Here is a 24,199-nt window from a genome sequence, read left to right as displayed (position 1 = left end):
ATATGTAAATGAATGAAAGAAATAAAGAAAAAAAACAAAAGAAAAAATACATATGTGAATGAATGAAAGAATAAATGATACACCGCGGCCATCCCTCCCCAAACATGTTAAAGAACGCAAAAACTATCAGCTGTCCTTTTTAAAAAAAATCTACTTTTGAGAAATTTCTTTACATTAGTAACTAATTCAGATATCTTATTGCATGTGTGGAATGGCATGGGCATTGACAGAATGTTAACTGACACTGTCACAGACCCCTAAAAAAAAAAGGAAGTTTAGACCTTTCACAAAGCGTTGTAAACACCTTTCCAGTTTTGTCAAATACTAAGATCAACAAGAAAGAAAGAAGTTTTAGAACTATAGCACTCAAGCATCACAAGCATCAATGGCGTATCAGAACAGATCGGCGATATGTCATATTTTTCACACACCTCAAATACACACTAACAAAAAAAATTAAATTATAAAACTATCACTATTACTTGCATATACCTTTCACCTGATGGTATATTCCCCTCATAAAAATTAAAGGTGTATGTGAAAGATGTTTTAGAACAATAACTAGAAACACTCAAACAACGCCCTGTAGTATTTTAATGGCAGATCGGCGATATGTCATATTTTTCACACACCCCAAATACACCCTAACAATTGTTTTTAGTTATAAAACTACCACTATTACTTGCAAACACCTTTCAACTAAAGGTATATTTCCCTTCTAAAAATTAAACGAATATGTGAAAGAAGTTTTTAGCGATAGAATTTAGTCTTTCTTCGCTGTGTACTGAGAATTGAAGCCAGTGAGTTACAACATGCCGACTTGAAACTTTACTACAAATCTACTGTACTAATACTGACACTAATAACAATTATTTGACTTAAAATGAAGTGACAGAATAGGTAACTTATCTTCTACATGTAGGTTTTCAGTTGTCACAACACTCAGCGTATGTAATCAGCTGTTGAAAATAAACCGGGCTCAATCTTAAAACTACGCTGCCGCCATATTGGCTACACTGGTCACGTGACGAGCCGAGGCATACGCTAAGGGGCTTTCAGAGGAGTGACCACTCCCCCTTATAATGGTTAGTTTCCCTGACCAAACGAACAAAACCACTTCACCTAAAAAAGGCCCCGTGCTTCCATAGATCCTGTAGTGGGCCTCGACTATAACTTCCGTTTGAGAGTCGTGTGCAACATTTCACTTCCATTTTTCCGACTGTTTGGGGTGGAGCCTTTGTTGGTATATTTTCTTATTTGACAAGCATGATGACCCATATTTTGTTATTGTACTACTACATGTACATGTAATTAAATCGTTTTACACAACCGAAACATCTCCGTTTCTGCCTGCAGTGTTCCTTACAGGGAGAACCGGCGACGAGTTACATGTGCCGGCATCGGAGAACGTGAAATGTTTCCACCGTATACCTCCTGCACTGTTTTCATTGTCGGACACGTAACTCAGTAATGTGATTAAAACCAGTATATGTTTATTTATAATTGACAATTGAACTCTAATTAAGTATTTTGATAGAATAGAAACTGGATTCAATGCATTTGCAACCGGCATCGTCACGTGAAAAACAAGGGTAGATAACTCTAAATTACATTCCTGTCAGTGTGTTATCAAAAGTGAATAAATAACCAATCCATTGAGATATTACAAATTTTTCTTTGACTAATTGCTTAGTTCACACATTGAACAAATACAAATTCAGTTATTGATTTAATCACCATCTTGTATGTTAATTATCTTGAAATACTTTATTGATATTATGAAGAGGCAGTATTCAAAGATGGTTTTAAGGAACTGTCAGTTTTATGTCACAGAACACTTAATGATGATGTTGGCCATTGTCAGCAGATTCTGTAAAGTCACTGTCAAATCTTTTATGTTTAGTATGTTGGATTAGGGACCCAACGGTCAATGACATGGGGCTCTGTAATGTGTTATGAGCAAAGTTAGAACAGGGTCCTCCTAAATCCCATGTTTAACTAAATTGTAAACTGATCATGCTCAGTAAATTTTGTTAAATCTCATATGGTCAAATTGTACAACCATTTCATTACCTTTGGATGAATTAAATCTTTTAATAATTGACCAATAGAAGGAAAGTCAGTATTTGAATATGTCCCCAGTGACATTGTTCATGCTTTGTGACTTGTTGGGCTGCATGTCATCATGCCCCAACATTTTTAACAATCAAATATATTGATAATATGCGTCCAGGGGTGGAAATAACCCATTGCCCGACGTCCGTGTCCAGTGTTGTTTTCTGTCGGGCAAGCTAATTTGTATATCATGTTGTACCGGTGTCCAGTTGTTCAAGAATAAACTAGTATTTCAGCCAAGGCCTAAATAGAGTTTATACGGCGAGTGCATTTTCTTAGACGCACCTTTCCGCAAGAAATTTGAGCGGAACAGTTTTAGGCAAAAACAAGAATGAAGACTCAACCTATCGACTAATGCATGTGCATGCATTACTAAAACAAACAATCGTCTTCAAAACGAGACACTTACCTCCACTAAAATCGACTCACTTTATTACTAAATGACCTGAAACATAAAGACCCCCACCAACATTCCACCATTTGTCGACCATTTTGGTTATGGTAATTAGCAGTTGTATCAAAAAAAAAGGAATTGTATGAAACGGACCGTGATTACATGATGCTCTGAAGTCTGAGGAAGGGGGACAAACTTTTAGCAGTTTCTATTTGTTCCTAAATACGTTTTAATGCGTTTCCACTTTTTATTCAACCGCTAATTACCTTGACAGTATGAAGATGAATGAAAGTTTTATCAATCCTTGCACATGTTTTAGTAGATAGGTTGAGTTTCTACCCTCGTTTATGCCTAAATCCGTTGTGCCTCTCTGCCTAGTGAAGTGCGTCAAAGAACTTGAATTCGCCGGCTAGACGTCGAGCACACCTTGGTATAGTGCAAAGTCGTCTAGTTATATGCTGAACTACAGTGTCCAGTTGACTTTCCAATGTTAATAATGTTGTTTATTTAAAATCGGCCGGTATAGGGGATAAAATTATCATGGCAAGTGATTTTATATGTGCCACTGTACCAGAGTACACTAGCAATTTTAAAGTTATTTCCATCCCTGGTGTCAAACATAATCTTAAAAAAAAATTCACTTTAGATATGAAGTGTAGCTTGATGTTAAAACTTGATCCAAGGGTTGAAATCTCAGATTTGGAATAGGATATGATCCTTAACTCCTCATCCATAACCTTTTGGGTTTCACTGAAGTTGTAACCATGTAGGACTTGTATCACTTTGTGTTTTCCTTGAACATTATGCTGACACACCATGACATGACTGAAATACTCGATGATGCTTGGCAAACCCATTTCTTTCTGAGTACTAGTGGTGGTCCGATTAATTGAAATAGTCAAAGATTGGTCGCAAAAACTAAACAACCAAGCAATCAATCATGTTTTCTCATAATCGCATTAACTACCATTTTTTCACAAGGTTGGTTTTGTCTGTTACATTTCACAAGCACTACAAGCTCATTCCTTGTCATGATTGAATTATCCATGAAATTTAGGATCATACCATACTAGTCATCCTTTAAGATGTGAAATTTGTAAATGCATTTTGTGCAATTTGCAAAAAAAAACCCGAAAGAACTACACGCTTTTTTCTATATTTTTGTGCATTAACAAACATAACCAGGAGAATTTGATAAATGACGCTAACCAATTATTTTCGATGATTGATCGGTTGTAATGAACAAATTATCAATTGTTAGATGTTAACCAATTCCCAACACTACTGAGTACCATAACCCTACTCCTTTATGATGTGATTTATGGTAATGAAAATATAATGATATCACTTTTGAAAGTGGAATAGTCCTGCTTACTCAAATAGTTAATTGAAGGTGGTGTTATACTAAGTTACAGTACTTTTGTGGAAAATATTTTCCCCAATAAGTTTCAAGGGGTGATTAATGTTTTGAAAGTAATTTTTTTTATGATTATTTCAGAAATCGACCAAAGATGTTAAACCCACGCAATATGTCTGGGGGGAGCAGACAAGGAAGGGGGAGGGGCATTCTTGGACAGTATTACCCCCCTGGAACAAACATAGGAGCCCAGGCCTCGGGATATGGTGGGGGATACTTTAATGATGGGGGATACGGAGGGGGAGGCTATGGTTCCCCCGGCCTGGACAGACAGCAGGAGTCCCAGCTTCTCCAGCTTTTGAAGAGACAAAGTGATGTGATAGAAAAACTTTCTGAACAAGTCGGTTTGGACAATTTGCCGGGATACCCAGGGCCTGGCAAGTATGGAGGGAATTATGGGAGCTACGGTGGTTATGATGATTATGGATATCATCCTGAGTATCCATATATGGACATGGCGTACCCAGGAATGAATTATGGGATGCAAGGATTTGGTCGCGGAAGAGGAAGAGGGGGACAGAGAGGTGGCAACCAGAACAGGCAGCCTGGAGCGGTGAGTTATCTCCCCATAGTTGAGTTGTCTTCCCATGATTTGGATAATGGTGGTCGGACTGGTCCTGTGTCATCAGGTAAAAGACCTGTCACACTGAGCTGTTTTGTACGGAGAGTTATCTCCCCAGCGTTGAGTTGTCTTCCCATGGTTTGGGTAATGGTGGTCCTATGTCATCAGGTAAAAGACCTGCAACACATTCGTAACTACTCGTCCCTTTCTGTAACCTGAAAGAAGACTCGTACCCCTCTCGTAGCCATTTTACTGAACTTGACTCTGTCTGAGCGCAAAAGTGCAGAGAGAAAGAAATAGTCTAGTCGCCGAACTATTTTCAAGGGCATGTAGCTCTAGTTTACTTGGAAAACAAACATGGCATCCACGCCAATACTAAATGCCCTCAAAGGGTATGTTTAACATGCTTAAATACTTTCCTACGCCATAATGGTAATATATCCTGGGTATAATAATTCAGGGAATTCAGGAAGACTATTGAATGATTAAAATATACTTAAAGTGTCTGGGAAAAAAATTATGCAAGCCAAAATGAAAATTATTTTAACTATTTTGACCCAATTTTTTCTCTACATACGCGCATTCTGATTGGCTGGGGGAATATTTCTCCCGGACATGGCTTTGAGAGGGGTACGAGTCTTCTTTCAGGTTACGGAAAGGGACGAGTAGTTACGATTGACCTGCCACACTGAGCTGTTTGGAATGGAGAGTTATCTCCCCATAGTTGAGTTATCTTTAAATGGTTTGGGTAATGGATTCCCTGGCCCTATGTTTGTTAAACCTGGTTGATCATTTTCACCTATGCGATATTTCACCAATAAGAATCCAAAATTACTTCTCTCATATATTACTTGATGAATACCTGAAGGCGACAATAAATACACATCATAGTCGCTTGGCTGGAAACAAATTGTTATCATACTCATTGAACTCTGATCTTGTCCTCTTCATTGCCCGTCTGTGAGTCTTGAGAAGACTTTTTTACTGACTGAAGAGTACATACGCTTTGTTGGTTGGCTTGCCATGTTGACAGACAACGTTTCTGTTCAGACAAGAATTCATCAGCGTAATTATAGTGACCCACCAATTGACACGCCTCAAGATTAACTCAGTGTCACCTTGCTAATTAAGGGCAGTTAATCCTCTCACCCTTCAAAGAATGCCGGCTTGTAACACTTGTTTCGTGTTAGGGCACGCATGGCCACTTGGTAAAATGCGCGTGTAAACATACTGACAGGTGCTCAGCCATCCGGATATACGAGAAAAAAATGCATATGATTTTGCATTTGGTATGTGAAAATGACCGTCCGGTTACGGAAACCGGATTTCCGGTTAAGTGAGTAGTTTTACAACGTTATGAATTTGTTTTAATGAATTTTCGTTCGGAAGGCGAGTTTTCCGGATATCTGAGGTTCGGATAAATGGGGCATGACTGTAGTAGTATGCTTGGGTTTCTGAGACAATCAGATGTAAGTTTTCTAAATTTGTTTTGCATCATATGTTTCCTAACTGTGTTCAAGATTTGGACATTTTCGTCAATACCGAAAAGACAAAACAAAATATACCCCAGGAATTAAAGTGTGCCATAGAAAGCACATTTGTGCATGAATAAATGCAATTGCACTAAGAAATGACAGAATGAGAAAAAATAAACAGCATAGCATAGCCGTTATTGTTCTCAATTTGGAACTGCCTATTCAGTTTTTGTTTTCGAGATACAGAATTCAGGTATGCTTTCAAGTAACCAGAATATAAATCCTGCATGATGATTGGCTGATATGCAGGTTCGCCTGATACCGCATCCAGTGGAAGGTGTGTCACAGTGTCAGATCTTCACGAAGATGTGGTTTTGAATTCAACTAGTTTTAACCAAATTTCGAGCTTGTCTTTCTGTTCCTTGTCATTTAAATTGTTTCATTAAACGCAAGACAGTTACCCAGTGTACCACCTATCTCAGAATTTCTGCACCCGTTAAGATCCAGGTTAGAATTGGTCTCCAGCAACCCATGTTTGACGAAAGAGGCTTGATTATTTCCCCCGGGAATACAGCCGAGTGCTGCGTCAGACAACGAACTGAATTTCTGCTCTATTTTTGAACTTTATTGTTATTAATGTGATAGCTTTATAGAAATGACATGTAATTCACTGATAATTCTTAGTAAATACCTAATTGAATCAAATATGATGTTGAAATACATTGATAAAAGAACTTATGAAGTCACAGTTTGGAATTAAATAACATTTGCTTCCAAATATGCTTGCCAAGGGTTCTTAGTTTAGATATGTAACTTTATGCTTTGTTAATATCAATAGTTTTGTGTGTTTTTCAGCAACAAAGGCAAGTGAAGAAAGGTGAGTCTACTATATTTGTGCAGTATAGTTTAATGAGTAGTGACCTCCTCTGTGGTCTCATGGGGGCAAGTGGGGTAACTTCACGGTTAAAGTGTTTGCTCATCATGCTGAAGACCCGGGTTTGATTCCCCAAGTGGGTACAACATGTGAAGCGCATTTCTGGTGTCCATGTTGTGATGTTGCTGGAATATTGCTTAAAGCGTCGTAAAACAATACTCATTGTCATGAAATGGATAGAACATCTGTCTGGAGAGCAGAATGTTGTGGTTTTGTCCTAGGCCATGTCATGCTAAAAGTCCCTTAGAGATAGTACTTAGTGTTACCCTACTTGGTGTTAAGCTGAGACCTGCATTGCTTTGGTCTTCCTCCAAGATGAGACTCGTGAAGATCTGGGGGAGAATAGGTCTTCAGCAACCCATGCCTACCACAAAAGGCGACTATGCTTGTCGTAAGAGGCGACTAACGTGATCGGGTGGTCAGGCTCGCTGACTGGGTTGACATGTCATCTGTTCCCAATTGCCCAGATCTATGCTCATGCTGTTGATCACTGGATTGTCTGGTCCAGACTCGATTATTTACAGACTGCCGCCATATAGCTGGAATATTGCTGAGTGTGGCGTAAAACTAAACTCACTCACTCACTCACCCCTCAAAGATGAAGCTGACACGTCATCGTTTACATGAAAAACAGCTCACTCACTCAAATGTATTTTACTTTTCCAGGCAAATCTGGGTATCCAGTGAAGACTCCCGTCAACATTGAGCCGGTAGGTGGGCGCTTGGTATTTCACTCTAAGCGTGCCAAATGGATCAGCCTATTTCATTTTTAACATTAATTATTGCTGGTTAAGAAATGAATTTTGTATATCTGTTGTATGGCCCTCGAAGGATGCACATGATTGTAATGCAGTAAACATGTAGCTGCTCACTGGATTGTCTGGTCCAGAAGTTTTGTATATCTATTGTATGGTCCTCAAAGGATGCACATGATTGTAATGCAGTAAACATGTAGCTGCTCACTGGATTGTCTGGTCCAGAAGTTTTGTATATCTATTGTATGGTCCACAAAGGATGCACATGATTGTAATGCAGTAAACATGTAGCTGCTCACTGGATTGTCTGGTCCAGAATGTTTTACTGACCACCATCATACAGCTGTAATTGTTTTGTTTTTTTACAAATTAAATACAAATTAGCAAATGTGCTAACATTTTTATTACCAGAGTCCCTGTTACAATATGAGACATACATCCAGGGGAAATACGTACCTCTTGTGTTTGGAATAGATGAACTCTATATATGGTGACATTGATTCGGTAGTTACAAGAACATACTTCATTATAAAAGATTTATATCCGAGACTGACAATAGTTGGGAATAAAGTTTATATTCTAAGGCTAATACATTTTGAAAACAGGGGTATGTGTTGACACTGGTACATTTTTACATATTTCACACATCCTCTCACACTTAATTTAAAGAAAATGATGAAAAACAACCATCCAGTAATATCAGGTAGGAAACATGAACTGAAGAATCACATTTCACACCTATAGTTATAGACCGCCTCTGTGGTGTAGTGGTTAGAGCGTCCACCCGGAGAGCTGAAGGTCACGAGTTCAATCCCCCGACCGCGTCATACCAAAAGCGTTAAAATATGGTACTTGTTGGTCCCTGCCTGGCTCGGGCATTAATGGGTACAACAAGGACTGGCCAGCTCGGAGTCAGTATAATGTGTCTGAGTGGGGTATTCATGCTTCACTGCGGCATGGTATCTCAGTGAGCTAGCACTATAAAACCAGCTTAAGTCTGGGCTAGTACAAGCAGCCGCACATACACATACACATGCATGCACGTCGTCATATGAGCTTATTCTCAAATATTCTCAAACCCGACGTTAAACCCAATTTATGTATACAACTGAAGTCACCTCCACCTCACCTATGGTTATATATACACCTGAAGTTTAGCTGTGTGCTGAGTGTAAAGATCTATTGTAAATCTTGTGTGCTCAATATGGCGGTATCCCCTTCACTCTCACCGGTTTCATATTGTTGCAGGGGCAGTATGAAGACAACTACACATTTTACTGTCATGCCTGTAAATACCAGTGTACCAACAATGCTGTAAGTAGTGCCAAAACTAGGAGCCATTATTTTTTGCAATGAACAAGCAAGTTTGCATGATATGGATTGAAAGTTTTCCAGATATATTTCTACTCTTCATCTTGGGGTGTGTTGGTTACAGCTTTCACCTGAAACTCTTTTTATTTAATCTGGACCCATGTTATACAAGGCAGGGATTTACCTTGAGTCCCGTATTTGAGGGTCCCTGGAATCCATACTCTTAATTTTCAGGGGTCCTGGACAACACAGTGGGTGTCCCAGACACATAAATATTATTATTAATACTATGTTGTAATATTGTTGTAATTCAGTTACTGGTATTGTATTGTGTATCATGATCATCACATTGTTACAGTAATTAAATTCAAATGATACCATAACCCAGCTGGTAGCAAACTCAGTGATAACTTATTGTTACTTGATTGAATATTTTACAAAAAGAATTTGGAATATTTCTGCGTCCCTGTGGAAGCGCTAATAAATTTTGTTGTGTCCATTGTCAATGTTTGCGTATAGGAAGCAGGAATTTGCGTCCCGTAAATACCTGTACACGGTAATGTAATGTTTGTTGGACTTTTTAAAAAAACATGAACTGTTTCATCCTCGATAATCTCCAGGGTATACGTTACGATCAATCTTCACTATACCCTGGATGCATCCACGGCTTGGCCCGATAATTTTATTACCTCCCTTTGCTGGCTCCGCATTCTCACAGTAGCCAATCAGCTAAGTCGCTGTTACATCCGAACTTGCCAGTGTCAACAAAGATAGCGGTCGCGGTCGCGAAGGTTTGTTCGCAGTGCCACTCAGATTTTTTGGGAAATAATACAGACAAATTGACAGATCTCAAACTTTAAAAAAATATATGAAAGAACTCCTTTTACCTCTTTCAGAGTACCTCTGCATCAATTGTGTTGCCAAGTTTAAACGGTTAGATAATTTAAGATGCGAAAGTGAGTTGTGATTGGTTCGCTCAACTTCCCAGCGTAGACACCTGATTGGATAAAAAGCCAGCCAAGGGAGGTAATAAAATCATAGGGCCAAGCCGTGGATGCATCCAGGGTATAGTGGAGATTGATCGTAACATATACCCTGGAGATTATCGAGGATGGAACTGTTTACGAGGCCTTAGAAATGCATGTGTTTTCAACCAAGCCACTTCAGAAGTTGTGTGGTACTGTGATGTTTCAGGACCGTAAGAACCACAATAAGTTGTGTATGGTACTGTGATGTTTCAGGACCGTAAGAACCACAATAAGTTGTGTATGGTACTGTGATGTTTCAGGACCGTAAGAACCACAATAAGTTGTGTATGGTATTGTGATGTTTCAGGACCGTAAGAACCACAATAAGTTGTGTATGGTACTGTGATGTTTCAGGACCGTAAGAACCACAATAAGTTGTGTATGGTACTGTGATGTTTCAGGACCGTAAGAACCACAATAAGTTGTGTATGGTATTGTGATGTTTCAGGACCGTAAGAACCACAATAAGTTGTTGTGCATGGTACTGTGAATGTTTCAGGACCGTAAGAACCACAATAAGTTGTGTATGGTACTGTGATGTTTCAGGACCGTAAGAACCACAATAAGTTGTGTGGTACTGTGATGTTTCAGGACCGTAAGAACCACAATAATTTGTGTATGGTACTGTGATGTTTCAGGACCGTAAGAACCACAATAATTTGTGTATGGTACTGTGATGTTTCAGGACCGTAAGAACCACAATAAGTTGTGTATGGTACTGTGATGTTTCAGGACCGTAAGAACCACAATAAGTTGTGTATGGTATTGTGATGTTTCAGGACCGTAAGAACCACAATAAGTTGTGTATGGTACTGTGATGTTTCAGGACCGTAAGAACCACAATAAGTTGTGTATGGTACTGTGATGTTTCAGGACCGTAAGAACCACAATAAGCTGTGTATGGTACTTGTGATGTTTCAGGACCGTAAGAACCACAATAAGTTGTGTATGGTACTGTAATGTGTCAGGACCGTAAGAACCACAATAAGTTGTGTATGGTACTGTGATGTTTCAGGACCGTGAGAACCACAATAATTTGTGTATGGTACTGTGATGTTTCAGGACCGTAAGAACCACAATAAGTTGTGTATGGTACTGTGATGTTTCAGGACCGTAAGAACCACAATAAGTTGTGTATGGTACCGTGTGATGTTTCAGGACCGTAAGAACCACAATAAGTTGTGTGGGTATTGTGATGTTTCAGGACCGTAAGAACCACAATAAGTTGTGTATGGTACTGTGATGTTTCAGGACCGTAAGAACCACAATAAGTTGTGTATGGTACTGTGATGTTTCAGGACCGTAAGAACCACAATAAGTTGTGTGTATGGTACTGTGATGTTTCAGGACCGTAAGAACCACAATAAGTTGTGTATGGTATTGTGATGTTTCAGGACCGTAAGAACCACAATAAGTTGTGTATGGTACTGTGATGTTTCAGGACCGTAAGAACCACAATAAGTTGTGTATGGTACTGTGTACTGTGATGTTTCAGGACCGTAAGAACCACAATAAGTTGTGTATGGTATTGTGATGTTTCAGGACCGTAAGAACCACAATAAGTTGTGTATGGTACTGTGATGTTTCAGGACCGTAAGAACCACAATAAGTTGTGTATGGTACTGTGATGTTTCAGGACCGTAAGAACCACAATAAGTTGTGTATGGTATTGTGATGTTTCAGGACCGTAAGAACCACAATAAGTTGTGTATGGTACTGTGATGTTTCAGGACCGTAAGAACCACAATAAGTTGTGTATGGTACTGTGATGTTTCAGGACCGTAAGAACCACAATAAGTTGTGTATGGTACTGTGATGTTTCAGGACCGTAAGAACCACAATAAGTTGTGTATGGTACTGTAATGTTTCAGGACCGTAAGAACCACAATAAGGGCCACAAGCACCTGCAGCGGATGGAGGAGGTGAACCGTCTACCCAAACACCAAGCTCAGCCCATTCTGGACAAGATTGCCGAGGTGAAGGCACTGCGGGAGAAAGAAAAGAAACTAATGTGAGTTGATTAATCAGCGTGTACCCTGATGCCTGTGTGTAGATCCACCCCATGATGTTTTACAGTGGGGGCGGTAGGTAGCATAGTGGTTAAAGCATTTGCTCATCACGCCAAAGACCCGGGTTTGCTTCCCCACATGGGTGCAATGTGTGAAGCCCATTTCTGTTCCCCCTCCGTAATATTGCTAGAATATTGCTAAAAGCGGCGTAAAACCATACTCACTCACTCACTTTTTATCCCACCGGCATATAATGCGGTGGGATATAGTCGTCGTCACCTCGAATCCGTCCGTAATCATTTTGTTTCGGACCACAACTCAAAGACCGTTCGATATTTTTTAACCAAAATTGGTAGATATGTCAAAATAACCTAAGGTGGTGCCTTTTGCTATTTACAGATAATTGTCATTTTATTTTCTCGGTTTCCATGGAAACGTTTTGGACTTAGTCTTAAAGAAGGGTGGGCTTCGTTTCCGAGACATAACTCAAGAACCGTTCAATATTTTTCAACAAAACTTGGTAGATATATCAAACAGATCCTAAAGTGGTGCCTTTTGCATTTCACAGATTTTTGGCATTTTTATTTTCCCGGTTTCCATGGAAACGATTCGGACTTAGTCCCAAAAGAGAGGGTGGAAGCTTGCGTTTCGAGACACAACTCAAGAACCGTTCAATATTTTTCAACAAAACTTGGTAGATGTATGAAACAGAACCTTAAGTGGTGCCTTTTGCTATTTTGCCGATTTTGGCATTTTATTTTCCCGGTTTCCATGGAAACATTTTGAACTTAGTCTCAAAAGTAAGGATTGCTTTTCGTTTCGGACACAACTCAAAACCGTATAATATTTTTCAACAAAACTTGATAGATATATCAAACAGATCCTAAAGTTGTGCCTTTTGCTATTTGCCGATTTTTGGCATTTTATTTTTCCCGGTTTCCATGGAAACGATTCGGGACTTAATCCCAAAAGTGAGGGGTGGGCTTCGTTTCGGAGACACAACTCAAAACTTCTCTATATCTTTCAGCAAAACTTGGCAGATATGTGAGGCAGATATTGAAGTGATGCCTTTGCTATTTGCAGATATTTGTGATTTATTATTTTCTCGGTTTCCATGGAAATGATTGGACTTAGTCTCAAAAAGGAAGGGATGGGTTTTGTTTCGAGCACAACGCTTGGAAACTTCTTAATATCTTTCAGCAAAACTTGGCAGATATGTGAGGCAGATCCCAAAGTGGTGCCTTTGCTATTTGCAGATTTTTGTCATTTATTTTTTCATGATTTCCATGGAAACGATTTGCACTTAGTCTAAATCAAGCTGGACTTTAAGTAACTGTCAGATGATTTGTTCTTTCAAAGATGTGGGGCGAGGGGATATGTCATCTTCTGATGACTCTTGTTTCAGTGTTTTATTATAAGCTGGCATTATTTTCACTGACATGAGTGTATTTGTTGCAGGCAATGCGTTATCTGTGATATTGACCTCCCAGTCCCCTACTCAGACCACAAGAACCAAAACCAACACAAAGTAAGTCAACATTAACTCATCTGTAATAAAACTAAGCATAGCAACTACTAAAAATAGTCCCGAATTATAGCAACTGCCGAAAAACCTGACTCCCGAAAACACCCTCCTGGATTATAGTAATTGCGAATAATAATAACTCCTGGATTATAATAATTACGAAAAACACTCCTGGATTATAATAATTACTGGAAACATTCCTGGATTATCATAATTACGGAAACACTCCTGGATTATGATAATTACGGAACACTCCTGAACTCTCTGGATTATAATAATTACTGGATTATGAAACATTCACTGGATTTATCATAATTACTGGAAACACTCCAGGATTATGATAATCATTACCGACAAAAACTCATGGATTGTAATAATTACTGAAAAACATGAATCAAGCCCTGTAGTGTCACAATCCTTAGTATTTAATCTACTTGGTTTAGTATGTGTGCTCCCCTACTACTTGTGGCCATTTGCGTCCCAAGAACCCTGGATGAGACAGGTAAAGGCTGGTTCAGTATGTACTGTTGTTATTTGTCCCCAGAACCGGATGAGACAGGTAAAGGCTGGTTGTGTATGTACTGTTATTTGTCCCCAGAACCGGATGAGACAGGTAAAGGCTGGTTGTGTATGTACTGTTATTTGTCCCCAGAACCGGATGAGACAGGTAAAGGCTGGTTGTGGATGCTGCAAAACAGGAGCCTTCAAAAACTTCACCGAGTTCAAGGAACACAGGCAGCTTGAAGAACACAAACAGGTATTGACCTTACCTCTTACACAATGTGATATTTGAGGACCATAAAACCACAAGTGACACGAGCACCTGCAGTGGATGGAGCTGACATGGGGGAAATGTGGCATTGTAGGCGAGCTGGCTAAGGCGCCAGGCTAGTGATCCAGCGAGCTTGAGGTGACAGGATCGAGCCCACCTGTGACCGGGTGTAAAAACCTTGGAGTGAACTTTGCGTGCAGACTCTTGCAGTGTTGTCACAATCCCTAGTGTACAGTACGCAACCCTGCGCACTTAAAAGAACCCACAAATCCGTTGGTATACGACCAGATGGTGGCCACATGAATACGTGCAAACACCTAGTTGCGGGTACAGCAACGTGCAGTAAACTTGGACAAAATACTGTGACTCCCAAGGGAGTTGAGATTGATAATGCATTGTCCCGTTTGAGACTGACATCCAATGATGGGAAAAACATAACGCCTTTGAGCAGGTGATCTATAAATATATATAAATAGAATAAATAAATGTCTTGCTGCAGCTGATAAAGGGTTCTAGGCTCAACTCACTGACTTACTCCCTTACATGGATACAAAGTTTGTTTATTGTTGTTTGTCAACTGGAAACTAACATTTACATCTCCAGGGCTCCAGATAAGGGCCGATATCGGCGTATGTACGGATAGAAAATATGCACAATACGGTAGGAAATAATTTAGAAAACATAGCAGATATGCACCACAGCAATGGTGTAGGTCTTAGAATCATTTACAGACGTATTTATCTGAAAAAGTATTGTTTTATTGTTTATTGACCTGTTTACACAAGAGTAGCAATGTTGTGGTGCATATATGAAACCAAACTCCAGATTACTGGTACTCCATTAAATTCCATTCAGTACTCTAAATGTACTCTTAAGGTTTTCCAGTACTCCTGTGTTGAAAATTATGAAATAATAAGGAGTACATACTCCTGATGTTGAAAAATTATCTGGAGCCCTGCATCTTACATGGAGACACTAACAGAGTTAGTATCATTAGATATAAACGTGTCCTTCATAGCTTGTTGTGCAATGTGATGTCCTTTTGTTTTGTGTATGGCTGATGATGTGTCCTGTGTTTAATGTTTCTCAGGGCTCGATTAAGTGCTTTGTTACTTGCACTGGTGCAACCCAATACTACAAAAGTGCAACCTAGTTATTAGCCTAACTTGCACCTGGTGCAAGTAAATGTTTGAGTGGGTAAACTTCTGAATAAAACATCTAAATAATTCAATAGCATATCTCTTTCATTACACATTGCAATAAAAACAGTGCAGCTGGAATCTGGCTGGTGCAACTAGGTTTTTATCTTAGGTTGCACCTGGTCCAAGTTGGTTAACATCTCTTAAATCGAGCCCTGGTTTCTGGTACTGTGATTAGGCAGATCTTTGGCTGAAGCTGCATTGAACTGAATGTCTTGTCGGCATTAGACAATCAGCAAAATGTTGGAATACTCATAATACAGTGAACAAATTGAAAACTTGCTTTAGTTTGGACTTCACATAGTGTATCCTAGGGGAGGTAACTCCAACATATCAGAAATGTAACTGTATGTGAATGTGGCCAGTAGGGGCTTCCCATTGCTCAGAAACTTAAGTGATGAGAGTTTGCATGATGCGAGGGAGTGTTACGTACACTGTTGGCCACGTTTCGGATGTTGTGACCGACGGATGAGTATTGCCACTTTGAGGCAAATGTGATTCTTTCCTCGATTATTTGGCGACAAATGTTGGGTAACTGATATTATAACTGTTCAGCTGTTGATCTGTTGTTCAATAGATTCAGGGAAACTATAACTGTATGATAACAGAATAATTATTCTTAGTGTTTTGACCATGTTTTGACAGACTGCCTCCGTGGTGTAGTGGGTAGATCGTCCGCCCTTAGAGCGGAAGGTCGCGGGTTCGATCCCCGACCGCGTCATACCAAAAGACGTTAAAATATGGTACTTGTTGTCCCTGCCTGGCGCTCGGCATTAATGGGTACAACAAGGACTGGTCGGCTCGGAGTCAGTATAATGTGTCTGAGTGGGGTATTCATGCTTCACTGCGGCATGGTATCTCAGTGGGCTAGCACTATAAAACCAGCTTAAGTCTTGGCTAGTACAAGCAGCCGCACATAGACATGGACACGCATGCACGTCGTCATATGAGCGAAATATTCTCAAGCACGACTTTCAACCCAAACTCACCTCACCTCACCTCACCAAGTTTTGACGATGTTTAAATCTATCATGACAATGACCAGGTTACAGTCAAATATAATACATACAGTGACGGCCATTATCCTGCCTGGATTGGGTATATTCCATTTTGCAAATGTTCTGATAAGTGAATTGTAACGACATTTCTGTTGAGACATTTGTGTATGCACTTTGTCAAATGTTCCACTTGCTTATGAAACTGTCTTAGTTTGCCCTTAGAAATACTAAACTGAGTTTTGCTGGCTGACTGAAAGATGGATTACGAATGTCCCATCCAAATACAGCATCAACAATAGATTCAATTGTATAATTTTGTTATCTATATATTAGAACGATGTACACCTGAAGTGTTCATACAAACTCCAGTAAAACCCAACTCACTGTCCAGGTGAACTGGGGGTGGTGGGGTAGCCTAGTGGTTAAAGCGTTTGCTTGTCACACGCTGAATACCTGGGTTTGATTCCCCACATGGGTACAATGTGTGAAGCCCATTTCTGGTGTACCTCTGCCGTGATATTGCTGGAATATTGCTAAAAGCGGCGTAAAACTAAACTCAGTAACTCCATGTGACCTGATCATGTTGACATTTGAAACACTCCCGTGATTCTTGTATATTTGTATGCTACATGCCCGGAGAAATAATACTTTCAGATAACTCTCTAGACAATAACTTACAGAAGTACTGATTTGTTGGCAAACTGGTATGTTGAAAGTATTTCATGAGGGCCAAGTCATTAACTGTTTCTATTTTATTTACAGAACACAGAGTCTGCAAGGGAGAAGTTGGAGGCTGAGATTGAAAAATGTACCGATGAAGTAAGAATGCACCTTCACCATATAAATCTGCATGGAACCAATTTTTAGATCCCTACAAACTACAGGAAATCATGGCAGGAAGTACTAACCTGAGCATCAGGGCTGTTTTTCCCAAAGTGATCAAAGTGCTATGACTGTATTGTATGACTGTGTTGAAGTGTGGGAGTTAAGAGCTTATTAGCACTCTGTTCGCTTTGTGAAAACGGAGCCCATGTAGCTACAACATATGACATGGGCCCCTTTTCACGAAATAGTCTTCACCACTTTGGGGGGCGGTGGGTTATCCTAGTGGTTAAAGCGTTTGCTCATCACACTGAAGACGATCTGGGTTCCATTCCCCACATGGGTACAATGTGTGAAGCCCGTTTCTGGTGTCCCCACCATGATATTGCTGGAATATTGCTAAAAGCTGCGTGAAAAACTCAGTCACTTATTTCTTTGGTGGCCCTAGTGGAGGTGTGAAATTCAGAGGTTTCAGGGTTTCCCCAAACAATGTGATACTGAAAGACATGCTTGAAAATGGCCTGATATTCAATTGACTTTTGCTGAAGACAAATGACCATTAGGTCATTCCAGAAAGTTTTCATGATTTTATCAGTCGTGATATGGCCTCTTTTATCATTGACAAATTTTAAAGTGATTTTTGTTGTTTTTTCCTTTTGTAAATTTGAATAACAGTGTCCAAAGTGATATGAAACCATAAGCATGATATTACACATGTCATCAAACTGTTGTTTACAGATGCAGTACAATGTGTATATTTTCAATATGCAGATTAACATTGTTCTTGTTTTCCAGGCCAATTTCCCTGCTTTTGAAGAAGGGACACCCATAGGTGAGTGAAGAAACTCCTAGATCTTATCAATTGACCACCTAATATGTTTTCAAAGGAAGTGGTGTGAAGCCCATTTCTGTTGTCCCCCACTGTGATATTGCTAGAATATTGGTAAAAGCGGCATAAAACTAAACTCACTGCCTCACTCAAGGGGCGGGGGGGTAGCCTAATGGTTAAAGCGTCTGCTCGTCACGCTGAAGACCAGGGTTCGATTCCCCAGATGGGTACAATGTGTGAAGCCCATTCCTGGTCACTCACTCACTCACTCACTCACTCACGCACTCACTCACTCACTCACTCACTCACTCACTCACTCACTCACTCACTCACTCACTCACTCACTCACTCACTCACTCACTCACTCACTCACTCACTCACTCACTCACTCACTCACTCACTCACTCACTCACTCAAAGAAAGTTACCCAAGGGTTAGGCTGGTGAGACATGAAGACATGGCTGATTGCATGTATGGCATGGGTTACTGCTTGTGATGTATGTCAGAGCTTACCATGGCGGAGATACAGTGTCTGTACTCACCGTCTGAGTGGGTTATAAATGTTGCAGTTATTACATGCCACTGTCATTGTTCCCAAATGGATTGTTGGTCTTCCTTTTACTTATTGTTTCTTTTGGTCCCCATTGTGAAATAGCTGGAATATTGCTGGCTGGTGTCTCCACATTCACTCACTCACTCTTTAAAGGAAAACAAAGGGACCCGACTGAAATATATATATAGTCACTCTGAGTGGAAAAAGAGAATACAATTGGCTTGAAAACGTTTTATTATATCTTGGAAGTACTGATGGAAAATGTTTATGATAATCACATTCACCAACAAATGTCAAGTTTAGAAAGAAATAATTTGGTCCAGAAAGGTGAACTTCAGTACCTAGTTTTATTCACTAATATATATTGTCACCATTTTTTTATTCCTAATCTGGGGGTGGTTGGGTAGCCTAAAGGTTAAAGCGTTTGCTTGTCATGCAGAAGTCTTGGGTTCGTTTCCCCACATGGGTACAATGTGTGCAACCCATTTCTGGTGTCCCCGATATTGCTGGAATATTGCTAAAAGCGGCGTAAAACCATGCTCACTTATTGCTAATCTGATAATGTTTGATTTACCTTCTATGTTCAATGTCATGTGTTGCCGTGGTAACTAGCTGAATGGTTGGTGTTGCAGGACAAATATTCATCCAGAGGGTGGAAGGTTTCTACTGTACGCTGTGTAAAAAGTTCTTCATGTCGGAACAGGAAGCCAAGATCGAGCATTGTGGGATCAGAGCTCACTACAACAAGGTCAAGGTAGGACATTAGTATCTACATCTTAACATGGCTACTGTGTTAGGTGCTGGGGTTTACGTGACGCACAAAAGTGCGTCCAGTACCCACAAATGTAGAGAATGGACGCAGAAAAACAATTCACCGTGTCCAGAGGGATGCACAATAATATTATTATTATTATAGGATATTTATATAGCGCACATATCCAGGCAACTAGTGCATGCTCAAGGCGCTGGTATTTTTTCCCTCGATCATTGGATGTCAATCTCAACGGCACATCGTATTATCAATCTCAACTCCCTGGGGAGTATACAACTCTTGCAGCCACTAGGCAAACCGAGTTATTGTGGCTTTCTCCATCCTAACGAGGTACCCATTCACAGCTGGGTGGACTGGGACACATAGTCACAGTACTTTGTCCAAGTTTACTGCATGTTGCTATACCCGCAACTAGGTGTTTGCATGTATTCCTATGGTCACCATCTGGTCATATACCAACGGATTCGTTGGTTCTTTTAAATGCACAGGGTTATTCATGGTACCCACAACACATCTCTGACTTAGTCGTTTCTTTCAGATCAGTTCCGTACATCATTTCATCCATCAGTCCACATGATCAATGATTCAAACCAGACTCTAAAGAAATTACCAGAACATACAGTTCTCAGAACCGTTACGTCACAGGACTCTCGTATTGCCTACAATGACCCTTAAAACTAATAATTAGGGTTCCCGGAACCCCCATGTTTGTCAGTCGAGGTAAAAGCCTGCTAGGTGTAACAGTAAAACAATGTGCAACTGAAACTGTTGGTTGTATTCATGGGGATACATGTCTGGGTTCGAACTGGCCCCCTGCAAGCTAATCTGGTTGTTGTTAGTAGGGCTGGGACGATTCACATCACGATACAGCAAGTTTGATGCAGCTATTGTATCATCGGCTGGTGTATTGATACAAAACGATACACTACATTTTGTCAAAACAGTATTATCTTAAACATGTTAAGTACTTATTTAGAGACAAAAACGCAAATATGATAGAGTTACTTGTTTGTTTTTACAATAGTTGTTATTGTTATACACAAATACCTTGATATAAATCATTTTTAATCTTAATACTGTGTCATTCTTTCAAGGTGTATGTATAGTGATATCGTATCGCAGGGAAAATATCGCAATACGTATCGTATCGTGACAAAGTGTATCCTCTCAGCCCCAGTTATTAGGAGGTTAAATGGATCAAGTGGTTGGGTTCGCTGACTTGGTTGACACTGTCATCATATCCCAATTGCATAGATCAATGCTCATGCTGTTGATCACTGGATTGTCTGATCCAGACTCGATTATTTACATACTGCTGCCATATAGCTGGAATATGAGTGTGGCGTTAAACAGCAAACAAACAAACAATACATCTTTACCCTGATGTGATTGGTTGTTGCTCGTGATATCAATCACTGGATTGTGTGATCCAGACTTGATTATTTTCACTCTGCTGTCATGTAGCTGGAATAAACGCAGCATTAACAATGAACAGGGTAAACATTTATTCACTCTTCCACATCTTTTGTAGATGTCCAAAATCAAATCTGAAGAGACGGAGGAAAAAACGTCAGATTCGGAGGCGACCAAGTCGGACAGCGCGTCGGCTAACAATATCAACCAAGGAGAGACAAATGGAAACTAATTATCGCCCTTGTCAGATGTCACACATTGTCATTCTTCATGGTTAAGATGATGCCTGCTGCCTCCAAATTAACTCTGTAATGTCTTTCAAGTCATGTCTTGCATCTGGCCGATTAAGTGCCATGGGAGCTACATAGCCCTGTGTGCCGAGGATGATCTTGGCGTCTTTTTTGGTGAACACCCATCACAGCGAGCAGCAGCCTCAACCATGAACAATGGCAACTGGCTTGGTGACCTTGAGGATGGCCTTTGATTGTGATTACCTTTTGAGATGTTGGTGATGATGTTGGTGATGACCATGATGGCGATGAAGCTGTCTTGGCGTGGGTGTCAAAATGTGTTGCTGCAACAACTGAATTGAATGAAAGATGTCAGAATTCAGCAAAGTTTTATATATTTTCTTTACTATCATGAAAATTGTCCTGTATACTGTACTGTGGAATGATGAGAAGTTTTATAATGAATTTTTAAAACAGAATTGAAAATTTAGTATATTCTTCAAGAAGAAGTGAATAATTTTTGTCATGAATAAGTAGTAACAGCGACATGTATGCATGAAGGATGAGGACTATTTTTATGGATATACAACTTCTTTATACTGTATAGGGACGTTTCGACATAGATTCTAATGTCGTTGTCAAGTCACTTGCTTGACAACGACATTAGAATCTTTGTCGAAATGTCGCCTATACAGTATAAAGAAGTTGTATATCCATAAAAACAGTCCTCATCGTTCATCTACCCAACTTCTAGAATGCCAATCAAATAAAATATGTATGCATGTTTTTGAAAACTAGCTTGATGCTTGTTTTTTATCATATTTACTTAAGTTATGATAATTTTGAGGTATTGTCTTTCTTACTATTTGTTGTGTTAAATTGTATTCAATATAATATTTGTATTCAAGTTTGGGGTTTGTTAGTATTTTTAAGATGTAATCTAAATCTTTTGATACTCAGTAAACAGTAATATGGTATAGAAATAATACATACTGTTAATCAGGGCTCATCAACTTGAAAGAAAGACCTGTAACATGTATATTTCAACATCATAGTTTGATGAGTGGGTACCTGGATTGGAATATACCTGACGCCCCTTAGGTCAGACGGAGACAACCAGAAATCATGTCATGAATATTCATGTTGTTGAAGTCTAGGTTGACAATATTAATATCAAACTTTGCTGAAACCTGACAGATCATTGTGAATATTATACATACTGGATTCATATAACTTAACTTTTTATATTTTGTTTATATATTTTGATTATTATGTTTTCATGTTGTGTATATTTGTCTTTCTATGCCTCTGCATTTCACTCTTGTTTTTTTCTGTTAAGCTTTTGTCTGTTGATGATAAGCGCTGTGTTGTAATGCCACGTCATTACCATGGCTCGCTAACATATTATGATAGTGAAACCAAAGTTCTTCTGAGAATTTTGTGATTCCAGTTGCATGAGATAATGACATTTGACACTGATGGATATTGCAAGGTCTGAATATAGACCTATCTTTGTTCTCTCATAATGGAATATTTTATGCATATATTTCGAGCAGTTTACATATTAATTCCTTCATGAGAATTTTTCTATGTGTTTAGACTCCAGTGAATGATTTTGGCAGTTGGACCAAAATTTATCCACTTTTTGAGGGATTTCTTGGATTTTTATGTTGTATGAAAAAAATCTAAAAAAAAGTAATTTCCCTTTAGTGTTTTAAGGGAATGATTATTATTTCATAACTTTCTGTTTGTTCATTTTTTGATGGAGTAATTCCAGATGACCGTGACACAGGAGACCTTTGTTAGTTATCAACACCTGAAGAAAGTTCTGTTCGGTGTGAAGAGTGCTTTTGAAAACAAGGGTTTCAAAGGGAGGTCACTCTCGTTCCTTTTTGACAGATCATGATCGGCATGTTTTCAAACAAACCACAGCAGATATTTACGCAATACATGTGAAAAAAATCTTGTGGTGAAAATAAAATATAGTTGATCTGAATACTGACAAAGGGTCTCTGAAGATTGTGTCACCTTTCTGAGATGTAACCAGATGTGCTGAGATAGTTGGGGATGGTGTCATCCTCCCCGATACACGATTACTCTTTCCATGTAGTGTTTTTATGGGCTATATTTTCCAGCACTCAGCACTGCTTTCAGCTTCAAAGCTGCTTACATATAGGGCATGCCTTACCATGAATCTTTTGATTATTTTCCTTTCTGAGTTGTCTCCATTGCTGTCCAGAAAACTTGACCGCTGGACACAAAGATCAATACTGAACAGACTGTGTGTATAACAACTTTTTTTATTTCGTGAGTGCGATATTTCGATGCAGATTCTTGTACCGTTATCTTAACTCACTCACCATATGAAAAAACCCCATCCTTTCCATATTTCTATAACAAAAATTATTTACATAAAATTCATAGAAAAGGAATATGGCAATCCAAAAGCATTGACTCTTTCTTGATGATGGGTGATGAGTTATTTGGATGTTAAACGTTTTAGAAATATTTTGCCAGTGGGAAGCAAGTGTTTCAAGGACGCGATGGAGGGTACATGGACCAGGTGGACATTCAAGGTTGTTCCTTGTGAAAGGTTATACTTTCTACTGACACAGATGCTGTGTATGATGTCTGTGTGCAGATGACGCAGATACTCTCCTGAAAAACACTGCAGGCATCTCTGCTGAAGGGAGGTAACTGCAGTCAAGTCAGAATTAAGACACTTATGTAATTATGTTTGATTTGATTTTGACATCACAACTGTTGGAAGTTATGTAACCAGAGCTATTTTGAAACTATTAAAGAGTAGGCAGGCACCGCTTGTCAGTTTTTTGTTGTATGTTACCAGATCAGCTGTTCGGTGTTGTGGATAGTGCCAACGGTGTTGAAGGTGGTGTTTCAAACCTAACCATGACACATGTCATCGTATCCCAATTGAGTAGGATCGATGCTCATGCTGTTGATCCCTGGATTGTCTGGTCCAGACTCGATTATTTACAGACCACCGCCATATAGCTGGAATATTGCTGAGTGCGGCATAAAACTAAGCTCACTCACTCACTCAAACCTAACCGTGTCATACAAAA

The 24,199-nt window shown here is 39.4% G+C and overlaps 1 protein-coding gene across 1 annotated transcript; it reads left to right on the top strand.

Moving 5' to 3' along the window:
• The first annotated feature begins 1,174 nt into the window (after positions 1-1,174).
• On the top strand, positions 1,175-23,934 carry LOC124259978 (zinc finger protein on ecdysone puffs-like). Its single transcript, XM_046694202.1, has 12 exons — positions 1,175-1,239; positions 4,008-4,479; positions 6,819-6,840; positions 7,564-7,607; positions 8,901-8,966; positions 11,863-12,002; positions 13,459-13,528; positions 14,178-14,282; positions 17,257-17,313; positions 18,112-18,148; positions 19,331-19,452; positions 21,002-23,934. Exons 2-12 carry the CDS (start codon positions 4,021-4,023, stop codon positions 21,113-21,115), a joined length of 1,236 nt encoding a protein of 411 aa, XP_046550158.1. The 5' UTR covers positions 1,175-1,239; positions 4,008-4,020; the 3' UTR covers positions 21,116-23,934.
• Positions 23,935-24,199: the final 265 nt, after the last annotated feature.

Source organism: Haliotis rubra, unplaced genomic scaffold (genome assembly GCF_003918875.1).
Source record: "Haliotis rubra isolate DU_JTF1 unplaced genomic scaffold, ASM391887v1 Scf746, whole genome shotgun sequence".
In the NCBI taxonomy this organism is placed as follows: domain Eukaryota; kingdom Metazoa; phylum Mollusca; class Gastropoda; order Lepetellida; family Haliotidae; genus Haliotis; species Haliotis rubra.
This window is presented reverse-complemented; position numbering and strand designations above follow the sequence as displayed.

Bases quoted from the DNA above. Each gene is read 5' to 3' on its own strand.
- LOC124259978 (XM_046694202.1), top strand. From the start codon at position 4,021: ATGTTAAACCCACGCAATATGTCTGGGGGGAGCAGACAAGGAAGGGGG. The intron at 17,314-18,111 runs GTAAGAATGCAC...CTTGTTTTCCAG, and splicing joins TTGAAAAATGTACCGATGAA to GCCAATTTCCCTGCTTTTGA. The intron at 18,149-19,330 runs GTGAGTGAAGAA...TTGGTGTTGCAG, and splicing joins TGAAGAAGGGACACCCATAG to GACAAATATTCATCCAGAGG.